The 25,734-nt window shown below is 40.4% G+C and overlaps 1 protein-coding gene across 2 annotated transcripts; it reads left to right on the top strand.

The window, feature by feature from the left end:
* The first annotated feature begins 1,532 nt into the window (after positions 1-1,532).
* On the top strand, positions 1,533-24,130 carry LOC142139077 (ras and Rab interactor 3-like). Of its 2 annotated transcripts, none has more exons than XM_075196356.1 (6): positions 1,533-2,199; positions 10,087-10,364; positions 14,906-15,703; positions 21,081-21,395; positions 21,821-21,946; positions 22,401-24,130. In XM_075196356.1, exons 2-6 carry the CDS (start codon positions 10,136-10,138, stop codon positions 22,601-22,603), a joined length of 1,671 nt encoding a protein of 556 aa, XP_075052457.1. In that variant the 5' UTR covers positions 1,533-2,199; positions 10,087-10,135; the 3' UTR covers positions 22,604-24,130. The 2 variants fall into 2 exon arrangements, with proteins under 2 accessions (XP_075052457.1, XP_075052456.1); XM_075196355.1 differs by having other exon boundaries at positions 1,535-2,199; positions 21,818-21,946.
* Positions 24,131-25,734: the final 1,604 nt, after the last annotated feature.

The raw sequence follows: 25,734 nt of genomic DNA, 5'->3' as shown, positions 1-25,734 counted from the left end.
TCCTGTCCCCTTACTTGCCGATCAGTGGGGTACCTTCATTGGGACCCATGCTGGTTGGAGGACAGAGGCAGCTGTCAATTTGCACCGTCTACACGGATAGATTTGTAGCATCTCCACACAAGATTTCTTGTTTTAGAAACACAATTGGGGACACTTTTTGAAAACTGTTACACTGATGCTATAACAAACCGTAAGCAGATATTTGTTTTAATTTTCTAAAACGGAGCCAGACAAATTGCAGAATCTGTTGTTTGATATGGGTTACATCACTGTTTTTCCTGTGAAACAGTTTTTATAAAGGTCTCCCCATGACATGTTTTGTATGATTAATTTTCCTAAGTAAAACAGAATTGTCTAATCATGTCTAAGGGTTGTCAAAGGCCAATGCTTTGGAGTGCCAAGCAAACTGTTTTACTTTATTACAGTCTGGACACTAGGGGCACTGTTCCTTTCTGTGCAGAATTCATTTTGTTAAATTGAACACAAATAAGAAATAATTGAATGAGCAAGGTATATTTTTTCCCCCATTTAAAGACAATATATGGTTTATATAAGGTCTTCTAATAACGATAATGGAAGTAAATATTCCTAGAATTCAGCAGAATGGTAGATATTTGAGATTAAGTTGTGTTTGTTGTGGGAGATATTTTCTTAGACCCCCTGTCAGTAATCACATTGAAAGACACATCAGCCACGGTCTTAGCCAACTTTTGCCGAAAATGGTTGATCACAGAGAACACTAGTTTGCACTGAAATACACTTTAAATGTAAATAAATCAAGATCTGTTCAGGTATGGGAACTTTTACATTTACACTGTACACGTGCAACAATGCCATGTCAAAATAAATATGCACTCATCTCCATGTCAAACACATTGAAATGAATGGGGGAAAAAAATGTCTAAAGAGATTTCCATTACTAGTCAAACGAGATATGTGCAGTATCCTGCAGCAGTAGTTTTATGTGGCTTCAATAGAGATTCAAAAGTCTTCAACTGAGTGGTTAATTCGTTTGTGAACACTGTGCTGTCATACTGAATATTGAAAAGCCCCCACTACTATTACATTTTTTAAATAGTAGTAAGCTTTCAATATTGAGCATAATCAAAGTGGTAGAAAATCAATTATCCACTTAATAAGACTTCCAAATCTCTGTTGATGGGATAAAATGAAAAATAATGCTTTCACGTTCACTTTCATGCATCCATTAAATTAAATGGGGTAAACAGCGCACCTATATAAACACCATTTAAACATTTGGGCCCAATTTTCTTTTAATCAGTGATTTAGTTATTTTATTTCTAAAACTTGACTTTTAGTAGATGACCCATAGCCTGTAAATGTGAAATACTAAGAATGTCTCATGCAATATAATCCAGCATAATGTTGGCTGAATTTTACTCCTCTCTGCATGCTTCTGTGGTAAATATACAGAATGCATTTTATCTGTTGTAGGTTCAACTTTCATAACATAGTATAGGAAATGAGAAGGTGTAAATGCAGTTAGGAAATGCCAGTAATGTTACAGTTATTTCTGTGAAATGGTTTATCTCACACCCCCATTCACTCCTCTCTTCTTGCCATACAAGGTAACCCTCTATAATATCCTGCTAGTCATTAAATTACATGTTACGCTGTAGCAACAAGAAACAAGATTATGAGAGATAATTTTAGCTTGGCAGTGACGACCTTTATTGATCTCTGCGTGTTTTTTTGTTGTTGATAATTTAACATTCTAGACCTAGAACTCTTAGAAAAGCCACACTGCATTTTTACTTTATTTTGTCATTTATCTTGCGTGGTATTAAATTTAGCAACTGGAATAGGTCAGTAACATAAATACAGAAACATGATGCATAGCTGACACTATAATAGCCAGGACTGAACAAAGACTTATAACCAAAACAGAAACGGGCGGCAGGCACGAACTTGTTTTCTATATTTGCATTGTTTGAGCACAACTATGTCTACTGGATTAAACAATAACCAAGAGTCAAACCGCATAGAGAAGTGCAATGCTTTGTGGAGGAAATAGAGAAGGAGGGAGAGTGGACCCAATAATCTGACCCCTTCCTGTTAAAGCTTTTTAGGAAGTATTGCAAAAAAAAAAAAAATGTCATTCTGCAGTGTTCTCCTTTGTAATGCAACAACTTATCATCGTGCTGCATTTCTGAGGACTCTACAGGTCAGGATAGTTGGGTAAGTAATAAAGAAACAGCCTTTAATTATTACAGTTTATTTTAACGTTTAATTGACATTTATGTCTTGTATTATGTGCTATAATTTTAGAAGTGCAATGTGACATAGTATTGTAAAAACTGGTATGTATGAGCAAAGTGTGAGAGCAAGAAGGGTAAATACCAACTGACAGCTTACACAGTAAAATCTATTCTAGTTTAAGTTTTCAGTATTAGTATCTAGTTCTAGAAGAAGGTGTATACAGTACATATACACAGATATATAGATCTAGATAACAATATCCTCTCTTGTATAGAACATCCCTTTTACTTTTTGAAAAATGTAAGTGCTGTTTATTAATATTTAACCTTGTCTAGAAATCTGTAGAACATTGGTCATATACCCCTCACTAAGTACATAAAGATAAGTTTTACTGAGTGTATCAAACTAGAAACCAGGAATACGTCAATATTGGAATTATTTAATCCCTTTTTATCTTGCAATTCTTAAGAGAACTCAGTCCCTGCAATTAATTTCTTGCATGTTGTGTGTTCCCACCTAGCCCCCGTGAGTTTTATCTCTGTCACAGGCTGTGCCTACTGCCACCACACCCCTCTCTCTTTGCCCTGCTAATGGTTAGTGCAGCACCTTTTTCCGTCTGATTTCACAGATATGAGAGATATGCAAAAACAATCTCTCTCCCTTTCTTTCCCTCTCTCAATATCAAGAAGACAATACAAATGGCATTACCAAGACATGCTTATAGACAAACTGTATTCTTTGCACACCGCAATTGCACATTACCAAATACCAGGCTAATGTTTGAAAAACAAAGTACGCAACAAGGTACTGACATCTTGTCTTCTGGTCTTGCATTATTTGTTTCTGTTTGGTAGATACCATGGGGTAAATGTATCAAGCTGAGAGTTTTCTGACGGGTTTGAAAAGTGGAGATGTTGCCTATAGCAACCAATCAGATTCTAGCTGTCATTTTGTAGAATGTACTAAATAAATGATAGCTAGAATCTGATTGGTTTTTCAAACTCGCCGGAAAACTCTCAGCTTGATACATTTACCCCCATATTGTAAACACATAGTGGCGTACAATGATTTGTGGAGTGATTAAAGAATAGGAGCAGGGAGACTGGACCGAATAAACTGACTCCTTTCTGTTAGGAGGTTTTAGGAAATCTTGCAAAAACTAAATATCATTATGCATTAATCCTATTTAACGCAACAACTTGTCATACTGCCTTGTTTCTCAGTACCCAACAACTTGGGACAGTTAAGTGAGCATTGGTACAAAGGATCAAGAGGATTTAAATTTAATTTTAAAGATAATTTTTCTTGAAACTTTTATATGCTATAGTTTTCGAACTCAAATTTTGGCCTAACATTTTTAAAAAAGTTATGTATGAGCAAGGAGTGACAGGAGGCAGTTATGTGAGGATAGGCATAGAGGCCACCATTTTTAAATGCTAGGCTGGTGTATGTAAGCACATCTTGCATGGTACTGTCTAGATGGACCTTGGTGTGGAACAACCATCATGCCATGTTTACTGAACTTGATTAGAATGTTATTTATTTTAAATATTCACTTTCAATTAATATTCATTTATAAAGCACAAAGAGATCATTTCCAGCACGTACAACTAGCAAAATTAGAGGAATTGTACGGTGTAGTTAGTCTATATTGAAAACCAGGGATATTTATTAGCAATGTCCCTGAAAATAAGGACTGGTTACCAACTGTGTGTAGACTTATTGGATTTTCAGACAAATGTAGCAATATATTGGTGCCATGTATGCATTTTTAGGAACACATCATATACAAGGTGTTTATGGAAGGTGGGTAATGAAGATATTTATTTATGAATGTGTCACACTGCTGCTCACGTTTTTACAGTAAGTGATTTGGTCTTTTAATTGTTTACCATATCCTGTATGTCTTGTCCACCTTGTCTGTTCTTCAAATCAGGATTGCTTATGCATTTTCTTCATACACTGTGATTTTGTTGAGTGCAATATATGTCTGGCAGTATATTCCATAGCCAAGTAGAGTTTTCGGGCTAGATTTACTAAGCTGCTGGTTTGAAAAAGTGGGGATGTTGCCTATAGCAACCAATAAGATTTTAGCTTTCATTTATTTAGTGCTTTCTACAAAATGACAGCAGCTAGAATCTGATTGGTTGCTATAGGCAACATCACCACTTTTTCAAACCCACAGCTTAGTAAATCTAGCCCTTAAAGGCTTTGTGTCAACAGGTACATAGTGCTCATTTATATGAGTGTCCTGAGCCTGGTGCTTGCATTCAGAATACTGTACTAGTGAACTGAATTGAGATTAGCATAACATAAAAAACCTAATGAAAGCAATTGCACTACATAAATACAATTTAACAGAAAATAAAATACAGACATTTTTAACTATGCAAATGTTAAATACACACTATAATTGAATTCTTTCTTTAAACTTCCCTTTGAGAAACCCTCAATTCTTGAGTCTGATAGCCTTCTAGTCTGAGAAGCATTTTAGATCTATAGTCTTCTTTAATAGGGAGTGGAACTTGACTGTCTAAAAAGCATTGCTGTTATGAAATTCTGCAAGTGAAGGCTAAATGAACTATTTTAAAAAATTTATTTTTACTAATTCTCTAAGTGGATGGATAGTGCAATCCTAATAGGAAAAAAGGAGCAAGTAAGCAGTTATATCAGAAGAAGAGGAATTAATAAACATAATCATATAAGTTCACTTGCAGAAGTTTTGGCAGATTCTTGTTCAGAGTCAACTCCTAGTATTGAATATAATTTGCGGCCGGGCACCATGGTGTAGGTACTGCCATGCTGCCGAAGTGGGCATGGACAGTATGAAAGGGACATGTTTGGCCGCCCTCCAACCCCTTCTCCTTCAAACACACTGGTAATGATGAGTGCACTACTGCTAAAAGTGCATGCGACTCCCCCTTCATGAGCAAATGCACATGAAGCAGGACATAACTCATATGTGGTGTGTGGTCTGGTTTGGTGTGGGCAAAGTCATGACTATGCAAAACAGTCCCCCAAAATAGTAAAATGCTTATTACATTCTGGAAAGTTGAGCAATGAGTGACTAAACTAGACCCCCACCCCATCAACAATAAATCAGTTGCACCCATTAATAGCCCCAACATTACATCAATACACACACACTCACCCACCTACTTGCGCTACAATCCTCAATGACAGGGTCTCTCTACTGACCTAATGACTCCACTATGTGCTGTTGGGGGTCACAGAGCATGAAGCCTAACCTCCCTGCTGGTGACTGCGGACACCATACAGTTCACTCAGCACTGGTGTCAGGAGGTGAATCACATTGACTTGCTCATGCAGAGGGGAAGAAGGGAAATGAATGGGAAGGTGAGAGAATAAATCCGGGCTTATCCGCATGGCCCATACAATAATGTGGTTGGTCCCTGGGATGGGACCAGACATCAGGAAGCGCTCTAGTATCGGGGACAGCCACCTATATATAAAATAGAGGGGGGTTGTTGGCCTACCTGGAAAACTCCCAGTGGAAGAGGAGATCATTCTAAAAAAAGAATATGTGCCTTCTATTGTGACCTGTCCTTGAACACAGTTGCATCTTGTCCATTATCCATTGCTACCTGGTCTTCGCTTCTCATCTACTGCACCAAACCTGGAGCCAGAGACCTGTCTGAGTTAGTTGAGAAGCAGGAAGCTATGCAAGTCACCTTCAGGTTTCGCTTACTTCAAGCATTGGAGTTTGAAGTACTAAACATGCAGTGAATTGGATCTAAACTTACAGTGGATTCTGCCCCTTGAAGGCTTAATCATGTTTATGACTGCGTAAAGCAGTAGGTGTACAGAAGTAATAGCACTGTCCCAGTGAGCTGAGCTATTTCTGCCTGTATATCAGGGATGGGAGAGCGTAAAGCACTCATGAAGTCCTGCTACTTCAGCACACATTTCTCTAGGCAGCCACAGGCAGGACTGAGAGTGTGTAAGTGGCAGTGAATATAGTTGTCCTGATTGCCAGGACAATGTGAATGCTGTACTTTCCCTGCGTGCTGCAGAATGGTAGAATAAATCCACAGCAAGCATGTAGCATGAAGGAGCCACTGAGATCTAGTAACATCAATCACTGATCTGGTTTTGGTGGCAATAGTTCATTTAAATAGTGGCTGAATTCCTATGTGTGTGCATGTGTAATATTTAATGATATGCTCTATCCTCACAGTACTCTTCCTTTTTATTGAGGTGATGTCTACAATAAAACAGTCCCAGGCTAAAAATAACTTCACCAGTAACTTCACTCAATAAGGGCCAAAATTAAATTAGAGAACAAGACAGTTGGGACTCTTTACTCACTTTGCACTTTTGCAGATATATTTTGTGGGAAATTAGGCAATTATATAATTCTATACTTCCTTTTAGCTGCTAATGGAAAAAAGAGAAGTAATAAAAAAAAGTCTTTAACACCAAAGGTTAACACTCAAGGTTATTCAGTTATATTTAAGTTAAAGGCTTAAGTATATATTGTATGTATACATTTGTGCCTTTATATTATGCTGAGTATATTGAGCATGATTCATGTCCAATCACAACTTGCACGCCACTTGCAGTATATATAATAAGCACGGTAATTGAGGGTACTTCCGACCGTATTCAAATCAAAGCATATCTCAAGATCCATTTCAATTTAATTTTTGGGTGTAAATACAGTGTCTAAATGATACTTTGTGGAACTAATCACCAAACTACTTTTAACTCAAAAGTTTACAATCTAATCATTTAAATAATAACATACAGTGCTCAATTCACTTCAATGGGCACACCATTTTTTCACCATGCATTGATATCGGAAGGAGGCACAGTGTATGGCTTAATTCTAGCTCTTTAGAAAAATAGTCAGGTGAAGGGATTGAAGCTTCCCTTCACTAATCCCAGGGTCTGATTTAACCTATAAGTGCCCATTTCATACCTGCTGGAAAAGGATAAACTGATTCGGCAGTGGTTAAACAGGTATGCCAAGGGGTCGTCAGAACTTATACCCCCTCACCCACAAGCGAGCTGCGGGTATATCTGGGATTAACTGACTTCAGCAAGTCTAACTCTGCTGTGAGGCTATGTACTTATTGTTCAATCTCCTCTTGAAAGTTACTGATCTCATCCGTCTGCAGCCACCTGACACTATTGAAACTTGCAGCTTTCAGTTTAGACTGGGAAGTGGGCTTTACCTCATGCATGAGATCGATTAGTTGTCGAGTCTCAGGAGAGGTTGTATCTTCAGTGTCCAGTGCTGAACTAGGTGGAGTATGAGGAATCTCAGGTGGTAATGTGGGGGGTGGGGGTTGGGGTATCCTTACAGTTTCTTTGAGACATAGTATTGAGATAAAAGCAGTCCCAAGTAATCATGGTGATGTATGCTGAGAAAGACAGGTATAATATGACTGTTGCTGTGCACTTGATTCATTCACAAGTCACCTTAGGGTTTAATTTTCATTTTGGTGACTTCTGTGCCAGTAAAAAAAACAAACCAGAGAGTTGTGGCTTAGGCTAAATGAGTGTAAGGGCTGGGTGGCTACCAGAGGCAGGATGCTACTATGCTCTCAGGACAGATTATGATGGTGGTGGTAAGAAGTTGCTAATCAGCCTGTTTAGATAACAGAGCTGTCAGGACTTAAAAGGCCAGAAATTAATGAAATCATTAGCTCTAATGCAATCGTTAGAGTGTTTAAGGCGTTGGGGAGAAAGAATATGCAATAAGCACCGCTATATTTGATTTATAGCACTAGAGTTGGGATTGAGTTGGGATTGCCAAGATAGTATTAAGAATACTATACAATATCGTATAGTTCTCATCAGACTCTCTAGTGTGTAGTGACATGAGTCTTTGGACAGTTACGTAAGGGGTAAGTTTAGTGGGAGCCAGTATTTCTTTTTGTAGAGTACTAATAAGGAGATTGAGGAGGATAAGCAAATGCTGGGGTATGCTGATGGTTGCTGTCAGGCACATTGTGAGCTGCTCTGAATGCAGGGCCCGCTGGTCACGTATGATGTTATTGAAAGTAGTGCTTCTGCAGCAGATTTTCTTAAACTTCACTCTTAAGGTGGGATTAAGGTGATATTAATAGTTATATGGCCTATTGAGTGTTTTCAGTCAATTTATATAGCTTAGTGGTTCCATGGTAGAAGATTCCATTATTTGGCTTGTAGAGCGAAAACAATGATCGTCTTGTTTCAGTGCTAGCTACGATTCCCCAATTGTGTCTTATGCTTACTCAAGCTCAATGATTAAAGGAAATTACATACATTATACTTTGACTAATTGAAAAATGTTAGGTTCAGTCAAGCTCCAAAAAGCCAGGAAAATATGTCCGTTAATGGAGAAGCCTTAAAATAAATGCACAATACAGACCTAATATGCCATCACATACTATGGGTAGGTGCAGATTCAGCACTACCATGGAGTGAAATTGCTGTCATTCAAACAATGGTGGAGCTACAAACAGAGATTTGTGTGTTTGCTAGAATACAAACATGGGGCCTGATTCATAACGGTAAGTAAGGCAAAATAATTTGGTAACTTTGCACCTTGGCAAAACCATATTGCATTGGAGAGGAGGCAAATTTAAAATGTGATGGCAGATTTATATTTGGGGCAGGGCATGTTCTAAATCAGCTTTAAATTTCAGTTTACAAATAAAACTGTCCAGTATTTGTGTGCTACATGAAAAAACAGACAGTATTTATCTTATGTGCAAAATAATAAAATAATTTATACCCCTTGCATTGTAATATGGTTTTGTCCAGAAAACTTGAGTAACAAAACATACTCAATTTTTCGCTTAACATTCCTTAATGAATGAAGCCCAATGTCATTACAGTCCCTGTTGGTGTAATGGTCAAGCATCCGAATACTTTTGTCCATATAGTGTACATACTTGTGGCACTACAAGTGACAGCATGCACAGAGGCACAAGCTCTCATCACTTATTAGGGCTTTTCTTCTTTTGTGCAGGAAAAAACTTACTCAATTTTTTACTTACTTTCCTTAATGAATCAGACCCATGAAGTCTATGCAACTAAAGGTCTGAGCAGCTATGCCCCCAAAAATTGGTAATGCTGTATCTGCACCTAACCACAGCATGGCATACTATGTGTATATTGTGCAAGGAATATGTACTATAAGGTTTTAATTGCCTTTATTACTAGCTAACAGCTGGAGGATTTTGTTTTTTTTAGATAACCCTTCCTTTAAAGCACCTGTTCCTTATAAATTAATCAAATCCATTGTGTGTATTACTGTTTGAGCAGCCTCTATAAGATCAGTAGCTGGCTGGGGTGCTGGTCTATATAAAACCCGCTGTTTTGAGGCTTTGATGTACCACTCAATTTAAAAATAAATGAACTGGTATGCTCTCTCTTACTGTTTAGGGTTAGGATACTCCTAATAGCAGAAATGCTGTGAAGAGGCGGGTAGCTTATCCTGTATCCGAGAATATGTGTAAAAAAGACTGCATTTTAGAACATCCTCAAACATACATGTTAACATTTTCATACAATGACAGAATTCAAGGGGACTATATTTATTTCTTAATCATGTGTTAATAAAGCAAACCTAAAAGTAAATTGGGATTTCAAAACAGAGTATAAAGTGTGTTATCAAGTTTACAACACAGAAGGAGACTAAATAATGTCCTATGTACTAAAATCACAGATAAATCAAGGTTCAGATTAAGTTGGCTGAATCCTAATTATTTAGCCAACTTAGTTGAATACTAAACCAAATCCTGGATTCAGTGCGTTTGTAGAAATTAGGTAGTTCTTTATCCTGGGATGTTTTCTGTGCACTCCCTATAAGTGATGATAAGACGCAACAACCTTGTCTGTGCTTCATTTCAGGCGACTCGGGAAAGTGTATGCATTTCCTACAGAATTGTCCCATTAGAGGATGAAACTGAATCTGCCACAAAGCAACCAAGAGGGGCAGCCTTTCTGTTCTGTTCGGGTGACATCGGAAAATGGGGCCCTCTGCATCATCAATCCACTCTTTTTGCATGAACATGGAGATACATGGCTCAGCCATGTTTCACAAAGCCAGGTAGCAGAAAAAAGGAAGAGTGTACCATGGTGTTTTGGAGAAGATCTCAACAAAATAAGCCACGGAACTGCTCTGGAAGGTACGTGCAACAACCTTACAACCGGTTGGGTTTATGAGCTTTATTTTACATAGGAGCATTTGACACCGCAAAGTTCCTACATCTGTCTCACAGGAACCTTGCCTCCATTCCATTCCTCACATCCTAACACAGCCACATGCAGCCCTGGACTCTCTTGCACAATAACTTGAGTGAACAGGTCACTGCCTCCTACAAGATTATTTTAATTATCTTCTGAAATATTCTTCACTGCTGTGAACTGTCTGAGAATTCTATTGGCTATAGGCTCTTCTATTGCAGCCCACTGCAAATCAGGGGACACATTTGGATGAGCAGAAGATAGATAACAAAAAAGTGTTCTGGTCAAACACTTCTTAAAAACACAAAATGTTTTATTATTTGTATTGCTTTTGATTTGTAAACATATTTTACATAAAATAGAAATTGACAATAATAGTAATAATACAGATTCACTTTGACAAGCTTGAGCCACTTTACACGTACTGCTTGGTTTGGTTTTTAACTACAAAACCCAATATTGTGACTGTTATGAGATCTAGAATATATTTTGCCTGTTTATCCTTCAAAAACTTTTGGGACAAGTTACCCAAATACCAGAACAAACAAACAAGATATACTTTTAAGATATAATTTTAATAAGGAATCTTATTACTCTACCTCCTCGTAAGGAGGCCGCCATTTCTGGAACAAGCTATCTGAGTCATTTAAATCTGCCACCTGTGTAAGATCTTTCAAGCTTCTGTCACTTGCTTCTATCTGCTGTTCTAGGTGAACCTAGGAATTTGCCTAGGGAGCCAATGGTTAAAACACTGAATGAGTGACATAAAAAAAAAAAAAAACACTGGATTTGTAACATTAACGCTCAGTGGTGCCCCCAAACAGAGCACTGGTTGTTGACATGAAGGGAAGTAGCCAACACCTTCACGCATGTTAAGCTGGTGCTCCTCCATCTCATCTCAATGTTATGCTGGAGTCTAGTGCTTGGCTATGATGTCACAGCCAAGGGTCACACCCCTAGTCTGAGGAGCCAAGGGTCACACCCCTAGTCTGAGGAGCCAAGGGTCACACCCCTAGTCTGAGGAGCCAAGGGTCGCACCCCTGGTCTGAGGAGCCAAGGGTCGCACCCCCGGTCTGAGGAGCCAAGGGTCGCACCCCCGGTCTGAGGAGCCAAGGGTCGCACCCCCGGTCTGAGGAGCCAAGGGTCGCACCCCCGGTCTGAGGAGCCAAGGGTCGCACCCCCGGTCTGAGGATTTAAGGGTCACACCCCCAGTCTGAGGAGTAAAGCTTACCTCCCCACTACCCACCAGAAGCAGCAGTGGTGGGGAAGGTTGCACCCAAAGCTTGTACTGTCCCTGATTGTAATGCTTAATGAATTATAGCTGTAGCCAGGTCACAGTTGTGTATAATGTATGCAATACATACTTGAACACAAGAGATGACTCTCAGGGACTCATTTAGACACATTTTCTTACTGCACATGCATAAATAAAAATGTAAGCTGCTTTTTACCTATCTTACAGTTACAAATCCTTTTGACTGGAGAAGTGGAATTGGGGAGGGAAAGGGGTGCAAATGTAGACAGAGGACAGTAAGGATGTGATCACATAATTGCAAGTAGCAGATCTGGACGCACACGTAGATAGGGAGTGTTATATTTTAATTTGAATTAAATTTAGTATTTTGTTTTCATTACATTATATTGTGTAGAAATAGGGTAATGTGATATCGCATTTACTACTAAGACTGTCAATCCCCATCTTTGCGCTATTGCGGGGCATAAGTATACACACTTGTTACCCATTTTTTTTTTTTATTGAAAGCCTTAAAGCAGAGCTTTTTATCCATTGTAAACGAAAAAAATGAGTAAATACCCAAAAAACATGCACAATGGTTTCGGTGCGTGGTCCTCCCTCCGGAGAGGAAGGACCCTAGTCCTCGACCACCAGAACCAAAAAGGTCACTTAGGGGCCGGGGTCGTCTGGCCCCCTTCGCTGCAAAGCTAGGGGAGCCTCTTAGCCCCTGGGATCCGCCGAAGCTTCACCCAGGGCTCGGTGAGCCGAGTGGGTACGGCCCCAGTCGGGTGGCTGGGCAGGGTTGGACCCTCGTCGCTGCAAAGCTAGGAGGGCCCAGTTAGCCCCTGGGATCTGCCGAAGCTTCACCCAGGGCTCAAGCCGAGTGGGTACGGCCCCAGCCGGGTGGCTAGGCAGGGTTGGACCCTCGTCGCCGCAAAGCTAGGAGGGCCCCATTAGTCCCTGGGATCTGCCGGAGCTTCACCCAGGACTCGGTGCGCTGAGTGGATACGGCCCCAGCCGGGTGGCTGGGCTAGCATGGGTCCCCTTCGCCTGCCACACTAGGGGGCCCATGTGAGCTGAGGGGTACGGCCCCAGCCGGGTGGCTGGGCTAGCATGGGTCCCCTTCGCCTGTCACACTAGGGGGCCCATGCGAGCTGAGGGGTACGGCCCCAGCCGGGTGGCTGGGCAAGGTTGGACCCTCGTCGCCGCAAAGCTAGTAGGGCCCCTTAGTCCCTGAGATCTGCCGGAGCTTCACCCAGGAATCGGTGTGCCAAGTGGATACGGCCCCAGCCGGGTGGCTGGGCTAGTATGGGCACCCTTGGCCTGCCACACTAGGGGACCCATTTTGCCCCTGAGATCCACTGAAGCTTCACCCTGGGCCGGGTACAAAAATATTCTTGCCCAGCCAAAAGGCCCAGGCAAAGAATATGGCATTTGCTTAGGAGAAAGTGGTCAAAAGTGCGTGGGTACCAACAGAATCACGTTATATCTGTATTAAGGTCTCCTGACCCGTGATTTATGGCTCCCTGGATTGCCGGTCCGGATACACATTTGTCCCAGCCTTTCAAAGCTGCATTCCAGCCCTCTAGTCAAAGAGGCAAGTGCTGATCTGCCACAACTGCACTTGATCTTAGCCAAAACGCCGAGAAGCAACACTTGTTACCCATGACGCACCTGGTGTAAATGCTAGAAATGTACTGCTGGTCACATATGCATGTAAATGCACATTTTCATCAACGCCTCATCTCCTGTGTACAGTCAGGACACAAATGCACCCAACTGTACCCGAGCACCTCCATCTATTTCCTTCTAGTAAAATACTTTATAAATACATTTGCGACCAGCTGACCTCAAAGTTTTAAATAATGTATGTGAATAAATGGGGGTAAATTGGAAATCTTTTTTTAATTCCTGGGTTTGAACTGCAAGCAAATAAGTTACAGACTATCAGGAAGGGCAAGAGTTAAGTTTACCAGTTCCCACTATCTCTCCCTCTGTCATTAATTATACCTCCTATCTCTATCACACTATTACCATTGTTTAGACAAATTGTGCACAACATAATTTTGCATGCTGTTAGTTGGTAAAGAAATTTGTTCAAACATTTTCTAAACTATGTCCCCAGTAAAACAAATCCATTTACAGTTATATCTACCCCAATAACTCTCCTATTCATCCTTTAATTATATATTCTCACCGGCCAACAATCAGGACATTTTCAGAAATGCCAACTAAACATATTAAACTGACAAATGGAAATGTAGATGATTAATCTCTTTCCCAAAAGCAGAACTGTTTAAGATTTATTACTTGATACATTGTGTTAATAGTTGTCTTGTTACAAATAGCAAAACACAAAGACATACTGAATATTTAGCTAATTAGCGAAATCAAAAAGAGCTATTCTTTCTAGCTTAAAATGCAGGGACTGAAGAGAGACTTTGGAGAAACATTACAGTACAGCAAAAATAGGACTGAGCACATCCGAAATACAAAAATATATAGTAGTGTGGTAAATTGTAACGCATGTGAAAATATAGTCTTACCTTCTGTACTTTGTGATGTTATCTCTTTATATTTGGTATATAGGGATGTATATTTCACAAGAATTCATAAACTGTTTAAGCAATAACTACAGTTTCCCTGTTTCATTCCCCACTCTTCCATTGTTGTTACTGCCACCACCATACATCCAGGGGTTATCCTTCCAATCATACTCACCACCCTGTAGCTTGCCAAACGAAAGCTCTGCCCACCATGAGAGATGAGCAAAATAGTAGGGAAATTTCATGCAAATCAAATTGTTTGGTGAAACAGAACATTTCACAGAGGTGTGAAGATCCAACATTGCAATCTTCAAATTCCACTGTTAGTTTGGCATCTTGCGGAATGACATTCTGCACTGTATATGTAAATTCTGCATATCACAATAATGGATAATGATGGTGCCAATTTATTACACTCTGTGGTATGGTTGGGTATAATAAGGCTTACACACAGTGGATGAAAAAGTGGTGTACTAAAATTCATTGGTCTACTATTCATTTATTGTAAAGATCAATATATCCCCTTCCTTAAAAGGTAAAGTTTTTAGAAGTCAATTTGGAGTTTTGTGACCATGTAAAAGCACTTAGCTTCCTCATTTACTATATGCTAGATTTCATAAAAAATACTGTGCATAAAGTTGATGGTAAGTCCACAGTATTGTGAGAATGAGTTTTAACCTTTCATTTAATATTAATTCTGCAGATATAAATGGTCATTATAACAATACAGATGAACAATCAAACACCTGTGAAACATCAAGTATAGAAGGCAGTGATTCTTTCATTCATCAGGAGAAGACTGTAACAGAGTGTTGTGAAGGTCAAAATAATTCAGACTCGCGTATAGAGAACTCAAAACTGCTTCGGAAGCCTGTTGTAAGGACAAGGAAAGCATCTAACATAAACACCAATGTAACAATAAGTATATCACAAACTGTAGATGAAGGTTTCGGTGATAATAATCAAACACTATGGCAGTCACGTGAGAAAAGACATCCTTTTGCTCCACACAGGGTCACTTGGATTGAACAGGATCATGTTTCAGAAACCACTTTGAAGAAATCGAATTCTGAATCTTCACTAAACTCCTCCGACAGCTTTTTGCTGCCTCCATTGCCAGAACTGGACTCTGTTTCCATCAGTAGTGTTGAAGAAGAAGAATGCAGTTCTATGAGGCACAAAAGAAAACATTCACATGGACTTGGTGATATGGTCAGACATAGCTTACTAGCCGTTAGTACTGTACTTACTGGACTTGTATCCCCTGAGAAACATTTGGTAAATAGAATCCAACAACTTGCGGAGGACCCTTTATCTTTTCTAGGAGGTACTGTTCAGACATTCATATGTCACTTCCAAAAGGGGACTGTGCAGTACCAGTACAGTACAGAGATGCTGCAGGCTATACGTCAACTGATAACTAACCTCAAGAACTATCTGCTTGACAGCAATGAGATTTGGGAAATTGTGGAACATCAAGATATTGAAGATTTCAAAATTGGTATGACTTTTACCCCTTATTAACACAATGCTTTAAACATCATTATTATTTACGTACAATTAATTATTAATGAAGAATTATACAATTATGTATAGTTGTTATGCTAGGATAGTGGTGAGTAACAGGTGGTCCTTAAAAAAGTACCCCCCACCTCATGACTATTTTCCTAATACTTTAGACATCAATCTCCTTGCACAAGCAGAAGGGCAATCTATAATTGTAAAGTAATATCATAATATGCAGTTACCAATTACAGTGACTGTACAAATCAATGCTAGAATACAGCTTTGCAAGTAATACACTGTAGCCCTATTTGAGAACAAAGGATTAAGTGGGACCCCTAAACTATATCATAGATGTAGAAGTCAATATATATACTAGGAAATATACTCCACTTAACAACTCACACGTATGTATGTCTTGAGTAACATTGCAGTATAATTCATTACATGCAAATTCAGAATTTTTATATTTATTTCTTCATTGCATACAGATTATATTTTTATTTTATATTTTGCTTTATTTTGTTTCTCCTCATATAGCAAATATGGGTAACTCTATTGTCCTTGACAAAGCCTATTCATGGGTTACTGGACACAGCAACTATAGCAGGCTGTAAGAGTTACGGGCTGTTAGACATAGGCGTGCGCACAGGGTGTGTCGGGTGTGCTCAGGCACACCCTAATGTCGGATGCCATCTCCGACGGAGACTGTTTGTGCTTGCATGCTTGTTGATGTCATTGAGAAGGTCACTAGTCTCAGTGACTCACAAGATGTAGCGGCCCCTTTCCCGCCCTATTTATCTCTGCCCCCAGAGGAGCTCTGGACGGATCAGTTAAGTGAGTTGTGGGGCACTTCTGTTTGGCATAATATGATCTGTGGGCATTTCTGTGTGAAATAATATGGGGGCACTACTGTGTGGCATAATAGGATCTGGGGGCACTTCTGTTCATATTATGCCAAACGGAAGTGCCGTCAATTTGGCACAATATGAACTGGAGGCACTATTGTGTGACTTAGTGGTGCTAGACACACCCCTCCGGCTGCAGTGCAGAGTTTATCTCTCTAGATCTCCCTAGGTACATACCCTAATGAGATGTGCTATGCATGCCTATGCAAACATATTGAAAAGGGAAGGGGTGTCATAGTAAAGATCGTTTGTTTTGAATTTGAGAGACCAATTTAGAGCTATAATATATTTATATACAATATACTCGAATTTCGGATACTTCTCTCTGACCCACGGGAGAGCAGGCCTTTTTCCCAGGACCCACCCACTTCCTAGTATGGGGCCTCAAGGATGCGATTTGCAGAAATAACGTCATTTTGGACCTGTCCCCCATGGCACAATGACACAACCGTGGCATTGTGCCAAAATGACGTGAGTTTCAGGACCACACGCTCCCCTGCACTTTTCACTCTACTCCCCTCTGAGAGGTAGTTTCTTAAAGTAGACAAGTATGGTATACATTAATATCCTGGGCAATGCACACACTATCACAACTTTGCTTATAAGGATGCTGTAACCAAAAAATATTCTCTAACAGAGTTTTCGATCAGAAAACATTTTACCTAACCAGCTATAACTTAGACCCCCAGTGCCATAATTAATTGTGCCCATATGTGCTTAATTTTTTTCAAGGTTTATACCTGTGTAATATAATTACAACTACCACCAGAATGCAGATGTGTTCCCATTACCACATTGAGTTCTAGTATCACGATATAACTGCCATTTAAACTAACATTTCTTTTTAACCTATAACTATATTAGAAAATGCCGTTTCTAACCATAAATCCCATTCCCATAATCTGGGGGCTAGATTTACTAAACTGCGGGTTTGAAAAAGTGGAGATGTTGCCTAGAGCAACCAATCAGATTCTAGCCGTCATTTTGCAGAATGTACTAAATAAATGATAACTAGAATCTGATTGGTTGCTATAGGCAACATCTCCACTTTTTCAAACCCGCAGTTGAGTAAATTTAGCCCTAGGACTCCTACGTGATGTCACTTTGCTTTTTCTGTTCACACCATTTCACAGGCAGGACAATAGCTGCTTGCTCTGGTTAGACACAACAAGCGGTTGGTGTTTGGTGAGACGACTATTCTCAGAAATAGCATGTGTCTGTGGTTTGGCAATGCACACTGAGACTTCCTTTCACATTCTAACCTTAACCTTAAAAATATATATGCCGGCAGCAATACATAAAAGAAAATGAAAAAGTGTGTTGTCATAACAGAAGGACTGCACACATTACCTTGGTGTATTGCACACTATCATGTTGAATGTTACCTTATGATAACTAGAAAATGTGGAAAATTCAGGTGCCAATTTAAGGAAAATAATCAAAATGTGAATAAAAAGTAATTGAACTGAGTCATTTTTCCCATTAGAAAATGATTAGTTGTGAATAGATCTTTTTTTTTGTTATTTATATACACTGGCCTTTTACTATATTTTATATATTATTTTCATATACTATAGGTTGCAGTTGCTGTTTATGAAAAAATAATTTGACACCATGATATTTATTTACATAGGAAGTATAACTAAATGTTTCCTATTAAAATATTTTTTTCTAGTAGCATGTAATTTAAAAATACTTAGCAATTATAGAATAAGTAGCATTATCTGTTGCCACCATTTCCATACCTGTGTTTGCCAGGGAAGCAAGTTGGAGACGGACATACAAAGTCTCACATATTTTAACAACTTGTGGATCCACAATATACCACTTAAGATGAAAGAACATCCAAGGGTGTGTATGTTAGGTAATTTAGACTGTAAGCTCCAATGGGGCAGGGACCTGATGTGAATGAGTTCTCTGTACAGCGCTGCGGAATTAGTGGCGCTATATAAGTAACATGATAATGATGATGATGATGAAGGGTGTGGACCAGAAGTTGTGACACCTGAGAGGAACATAGAAAGTTGTAGCTGACTATTAGGTGAGCAATAGCTGGACCTGGTCAGCTCAGGAAAGAGGGCAAGCAAGAAAGGTCAAATTAAAATCCAAGGTGAGGGCTGTAGGCAAGGTTGTATCCATCTGTACCATGCATTCCAGTGAGTGTTAGGAGCAGCAACTGCAAAGTGGATACCTAGGGAGGTCATCCTTTGACCTGAGGGAGGCAAATCCAAGTAAGAAGCCCAGGTTCTTGTAGCAGTGAGCTGCAAAGGAAATGCCAATGTAATGTATGGAAAAGCTTTATTCACACCGCATAGCCCCATCTGACCAGTATCCAATGTAGAATCTAATCTATTGATCTTTATACAATAGAGTATTCTAATGTCCTCTATACAATACAGAGCAATTTGTGATGCCTAACTTACAACACAAAGAACATTCTGTTGATTGATATAAATCAGTGAACACTCCAGTGCCAGATATAATGCAGAGACCACTATATAACTTAGAGTATCTTAGTAGTCCATATACATTACAGAGAGCATCTTTATGATCGATATACAATATAGACAGCAATATATAGATAACATCTTATTGACCTAGGTACAATATATAGAGAACATTTTGTGACTGATATACAATAAAGATAGCATTCTAGATACTACTATACAAAACACAATATGTATACCAGTGACCAGTTTAATGCTGACTCTGCTGTGGATCTACAAAGAATACCCCCAAATATCTGGTGACTTTACAGTGCAGACCCCGAAATCTCTTGTGAAATAATTCAGATCCCTGGTTGCCATAGAAGGCGGATGTAAAAAGTCTCCTTACCCCTCCTGTGGCCTCCTGTTGCCTCTTGGCATGAGTGAGAGGAAGCTTACTTATGCTGTGAAGCCATTATATCCAGTATACCCCTCCAGGCAATCTAGTGTTTAACGCAGGCCATTCGCCAGTCAGCATGTTGGGACCTCCTGATACAGTAATTGATGAATGGCGGCACTGTCCACCAATCAGACTGCTTAAACGGCTCTGACTGGCAAGGGAGACCAGCTTGGGGAACAGGGACCCCATCTGTCACTCTGGCCAGCTTTCCTCAGTTGGAAACTGTTGCCCAGGTAAGAAACAACTAAAATGATTAAACTTAAATAGGTAACACCGTTGATGTCAGGGATGATGTGGTGCATAACTACTGGCAAATAGTATGTGCATGACAAGAGAAGCATGAGGGTGATGAGTATGTTACACAGAGCAAAAGCAGAAAAACATATGGTGCAGACATCCAAAGACTTGTTATCATCCGACCGCAAAACCTAACGTTCTTAAGCATTATAAGAGAATATCAGAGAATAGTTGTTCTCTCAAGTTAAAAGAAAACATGAAAGAAAAACTTGGTAAGGTTTTGATCTTGACGTATTCCAATGGTAAGGGCTGAAGACAATGAGTCATCCTTAGTCAGACACTTGAGGATAAGTGAGTAGGGGAGACGAGGATGACAACAGGCTCAGTAGCACTCGTTCATGCCGCCGTTCTGATATACATATATGACTTCAATGAAAACGAATTGAATGACAAAGATTGCCATGACCCTTTAAATAGCCAAGTGGTTCTGAAATTTAAAACACGGGAACATAAACATTGGTGTAAGGGGGTTGAGAAGAAAGCTAGATTTTAAATTAAGGACGAGTTTGTTTTTACCTACTGCATATTAGTCTGGCATGGAAGGCGAGAGGGCGCTACAATTGTATTAGTCTAGGGCGCCCTGAACTCTTAATCAGGCCCTGGTTCTGACTGGATGTATGGTATACCTCACAACCTTGTGGAAAAATAGGGCCACAATAAGCCCCACCCATAATCCATCCTATTGGGTGGAAATTACCTGGGCATGTGGCAAAGGGCAACCAGTTAAAATAGAATAAAAAGTAAAATTACATAGAAAATAAAGCCCTTTATCTACCCTGTCCTTCCTTAGGCATATACGGTAGAAACAGAGAGCTTTAGGAGTAGCACTTGCGTACACATTTCTTATGTTGTTTTATTCTAATGAGCTGTACAAACTATGATACATGTACGTCTCTTTCAAGTAAGTAAAGCGACAGTAGATTTGCAGATTGTCAATAAAACAAAACATAGTTTTGCATTATATTTCTTACCATCTCTCTTTCACTCTGACACTATGCTCACCCCCATGTGTATCATGCACTGCGGAAATACATAAGCTCTGTTCATTTCATAAAGTGGAAAGTTAATCAATGTAGACCATAACAAGTAAATTTATGCTATTGAAATGCTGGTGCAGAAGGGTGTAACACCAGAAATACTTAGAAGGCAGTCACAGTGATCAAACTTAAGACTTTAATCATGTAGTATTTTCATTTTAATGAGCGTGAAAAATATATTTTCACTTTAATGTAACACTAATAGTTGTGCTAACTAAAATGCTCATTTTATTTTTGACCGCCTTAGCTTCCATCATCGAAACATCTCTATACAAGTGTGTGCTGAAACCTCTCCAAGATGCCATTTATTCACAACTTCTGGATTTGCACAATAGAGATGGCTCCCTGGACAACTTGTTAGGGAACCAGCAGAAGATGAAGTCCTGGAGCCATACTGACCAGAAACCACGTGCGGGACTACCAGGGCCCGGAACTATAGAGAAGATTCAGCAGAAGCTATCACTTATGCACATGGCCTATTCCCCAGAGAAGAAGATACGACACTTGCTGAAAGTGTGCAAAATAATTTATGAGTCAATGGAGACCTCCAGTGGAAAAAAAGGTGTGTTATTATTGAAAAATAATACAAAGTTGCAAATCATTGTTAAATATTACATTTACCCATTATGTATATTTTGTTGGGGGGGGGGGAATAATGTAAAAATACAGTGTTATCAAAATTGTTTGATAGAAGCAATATTTTATGTATCTTAATTATCCTCAACCGAGGACACAGTTTTTCAGTTATAAAATTGTTATTTTAACTGTGTTTTTTGACAGACATAAAAGCAACATTTGCATTCTCCCAACACTGAAACAGTAGCATTACGTAAACATTGGTAGCACATGACATGATGTTTTTAAAGTTAGTGAACACAAAATGCATCTGTTTATGAAGTTTACTTCCTTGTGCTTCCATATGTGTGCATTTCTTCCAAGCTATGGTGGCTTGACTGATAAAGTTTTAATTTTTTTTCCTCCCAGAAGCCTTTGGTGCTGATGACTTCTTGCCCGTTCTGATCCATGTCTTACTGGGCTGTGACCTCACTTCTGTGCTCTTAGATGTGGAATATATGATGGAACTTGTGGATCCCTCTCAACTTCAAGGAGAAGGTGAGCATATTTTATGATAAAATCATGGTCAGCAGAACTGATCAATATGTCCACCCCTTTCAGTGTGTCCCTGCCAGATCATAGTCTTTCTATTTGTATTTCCTTTTTCTTGTTTACTGTCCCTATTGCTATTTTACAAATACATGATTAAAGTGTGCATGTCATGATGTATTATAACTTTCAGCTATTAATCAAACCCCACCAGTTGTGATCATGTTAGCCCTGTGTACTACATATACTTTCTATTTAGCAATTTGGCTTTTACCTGGATCAATGCCTCTCCTTTGATAGCATTCAAATTCAATTTCAAATGGCAGCTACATTTTATGCAAATGATAATAATGAGGGGTCTTGGTAGTAGTGTAAAAGAAAACACAGTTCCTGCTGTCGATAACCATTAAAATGGAAATGATAAAAATTGCTCCCAGTAATGAAGATCACTTTGTTTCCTCAGGTGGTTACTATCTGACTACATTGTTTGGAGCCCTGTATCATATAGGCAGCTTTAACACTGTATCAAGGCAGCTCAGTGTGGAGGCCCAGAATTCTATTCGCCAATGGCAGCGCAGACGGACTATTCAGCGCAAACACACTTTTAATAAACGTGTCCAAGTGAACAAGGAGACATCAGAAAAACGTATCTCTGGTGGCCTCTGATGGAAAGTTGTGTACAATCTTGTTTTACAATGTCTAGGCAGAAATTCACGCCGTTGTATATTTGCACAATGTTTAACTAGGCATTGAGAGGTAACTTATAAAATCCATGGTGACTCATTGTAGAACTGAAAGGGAATACATGGTATTCATGGGTAAGACTAGACCAGTGGTAGGCAACCTGCGGCTCTCCAGGTGTTGTGAAACTACAAGTCCCAGCATGCTTTGCCAGTAGATAACCAGCAAATAGGTGGCAAGGCATGCTGCGATTTGTAGTTTCACAATACCTGGAGAGTCGCAGGTTGCCTACCCCTGGACTAGACCTGGTGGTTCAACTACAATGGTGTGTTTCTCATAATTTGCTCAAACTACATGAATGTATATTAGTAGTGCACACTATAAGATAAGTATTCTTACTTAAGATATCATTAGATATATTTGAAGTTAATTCTCTACAGTTTGTTGTCTCCCAAACAGTCTTATTGTGCCTCACCCCACATTATGCTATACATTTACAGCATGAAATATGTATGAATATGTATGAAGGACTCCTATTTGGGGGGGAAAAAAAGACATAATGGAGTCTACCAAGGCACTATGAATTATTTCGTTTCACATATGCAAATGAAACCTGAACATCTTAATAATAGAGCTGTTTAGATCAGACCAAGCCAACAAGTGCAACATTGTAACTCACACAGAATCAGCAATGTGTCCTAAAAAGCTGAATTTTTACTTGTATTACCTGTTCTAACACTGTAATATCCTGCAGGCTGCCAGTTGGATATATGATGCTTATAAATTACAAAACCAGACTAGTACTTAAGGATGGTGTAATGTAGTAGAACATTTGGAGGCTTTATAACAACTTTCACCACCACCCTGTCATCATGAACAGCCTTGATTTAGGTATACATTATACCCCACATATATATATATATATATATATGTACCATACTATTCCTGGTTCCAACTGGATCATACTGTTCTAATTTGATGTGTGCCATGTGCATCTTCAATGTATATTGTGGGTGCAGGCCCAACCCATTCCACTGCTTATTTATTAGAAATGTTGTATATGTGTTTCTCATATTTATAGGTCTGTATATTTTGCATATATGGGACATGTAATGTGGCAGTTTTAACAAGAAAGCGTTAAGGCATTGTTGCCGAATTTCCCAGGATTTTCGTGCCAGTCTTGAGATAGGTCTTAACATTTTCTAATTGATTTTACTCATTGCCCTTCTCTTACTCACTGGAATTAATCCTGGGTGGCAAAGAGCTGTGTGACTAAGCAGAAATTAGCATACGTCATATGCAGTGTGACAGAGATGCCACAGCGCAGAAGTGTGAGAAAGTGGTGAACTAATGGAGTAAGTGAATGGGGCCTGGGACCACATAACATATAATAAATAAATATGGAAGGTAATGAAGAAGGAAGTCCTGAGATGGTGGTAGCATAAAAAAAATCTCATTTCATTCACATCCATGTCAATTCATTACTTACTAATAAACATTTTTTTAAAAATATATCTTTGAAAATGTCAGTCTTCCTTTGTTATTTATCTCTACATCAGGAGCTTGCCTTTGTTTTAGGTCAGACTCGCTTATCTCATTTCCATAGATACATAGGATAAAAAGGAAAAGAAACTTGGGAAGATTTAAAAAGCTGAAGTCATGGCTCTAAAAACTGATAAAAATAACTGATATATTTATTTCACATGTATGCATATTTATAGTACGTTTGAATTATATTTCTTGTTCAAATAACCTCAAATAATAAACCAAAATAGAAAATGCTAGCACGAATAGCTAGAACAAACCTGCCCAACCTGTGGCTTTCCAGGTGTCATGAAACTATAAGTCCCAGTATTCCTTGCTAGCTATCGCAGGCTTTCTACTGGCAAAGCATGCTGGGACTTGTAGTTTCACAACACCTAGATAGGCATGGGTTGACCAGGCTGGAGCTAGAAGAAAGAGTGGGTGGTAACGTGTTTTCTATGTTTATGGATCCAATTTATCACATCAGTTAAAGTGCATTGATTAAGTCGGCGGTTCCCAAACTGTGCGCCGCAGCTCCCAGGGGTGCCGCGGGCCAGCCATAAAAAAAAAAGAAAGAGTACATAAACTTACCAATCCGCCGGGCGCCGGGACCCAGCAGCCTCCTCTCTCCCGCAGCTGTCACTGAATATCGACGTCAGTATGGCTGGGAGAAGTGGAGGAGGGCAGTGGAAGGGGACAGCGGGCAGCGGAGGGGGGCAGCGGAGGAGGACAGCGGGGCAGCAGAGGAGGACAGCGGGGCAGCAGAGGAGGACAGCGGGCAGCAGAGGAGGACAGAGGACAGCGGGCAGCAGAGGAGGACAGCGGGGCAGCAGAGGAGGACAGCGGGGCAGCAGAGGAGGACAACGGGGCAGCAGAGGAGGACAACGGGGCAGCAGAGGAGGACAGAGGGCAGCAGAGGAGGACAGCGGGGCAGCAGAGGACAGCGGGCAGCAGAGGAGGACAGCGGGCAGCAGAGGAGGACAGCGGGCAGCAGAGGAGGACAGCGGGCAGCAGAGGGGGACAGCGGGCAGCAGAGGGGGACAGCGGGCAGCAGAGGGGGACACAGGGCAGCAGAGGGAGACACAGGGCAGCAGAGGAGGACAGCGGGGCAGCAGAGGAGGGCAGCGGGCAGCAGAGGGGGACAGCGGGCAGCAGAGGAGGGCAGCGAGCAGCAGAGGAGGACAGCGTGCAGCAGAGGGCAGCAGAGTGACAGAGGGCTGCAGAGGGGGGCAGCGTGACAGAGGGCTGCAGAGGGGGCAGAGTGCCTGGATGCAGAGGGGGCAGTGTGACAGAGGGCAGAGGAGGGGGACAGAGGGCAGAGGAGGGGAACAGCGTGACAGAGGAGGGGGACAGCGTGACAGAGGGCAGTGACAGGTGACAGAGGGCAGAGGGGGCAGCGTGAGAGGGGGCAGAGTGACTGGATGCAGAGGGGGAAGTGTGACAGAGGAGGGGGACAGTGTGACAGAGGGCAGAGGAGGGGGACAGAGGGCAGATGAGGGATACAGCGTGACAGAGGGCAGAGGAGGAGGACAGCGTGACAGAGGAGGGGGACAGCGTGACAGAGGGCAGTGAGAAGGGACAGCGTGAGAGAT

This window comes from Mixophyes fleayi, chromosome 2 (genome assembly GCF_038048845.1).
Source record: "Mixophyes fleayi isolate aMixFle1 chromosome 2, aMixFle1.hap1, whole genome shotgun sequence".
NCBI classification, from domain to species: domain Eukaryota; kingdom Metazoa; phylum Chordata; class Amphibia; order Anura; family Limnodynastidae; genus Mixophyes; species Mixophyes fleayi.
The sequence above is the reverse complement of the archived record's forward strand: the minus strand, read 5'-3'. Positions and strand labels throughout refer to the sequence as shown.

Excerpts from the sequence above, each read along its gene's own strand:
- LOC142139077 (XM_075196355.1), top strand. The coding sequence starts at position 10,136 with ATGAAACTGAATCTGCCACAAAGCAACCAAGAGGGGCAGCCTTTCTGT. Across the intron at positions 21,396-21,817 it reads GACCTCCAGTGGAAAAAAAG|AAGCCTTTGGTGCTGATGAC; the intron begins GTGTGTTATTAT and ends TTTTCCTCCCAG. Across the intron at positions 21,947-22,400 it reads CTCTCAACTTCAAGGAGAAG|GTGGTTACTATCTGACTACA; the intron begins GTGAGCATATTT and ends TTGTTTCCTCAG.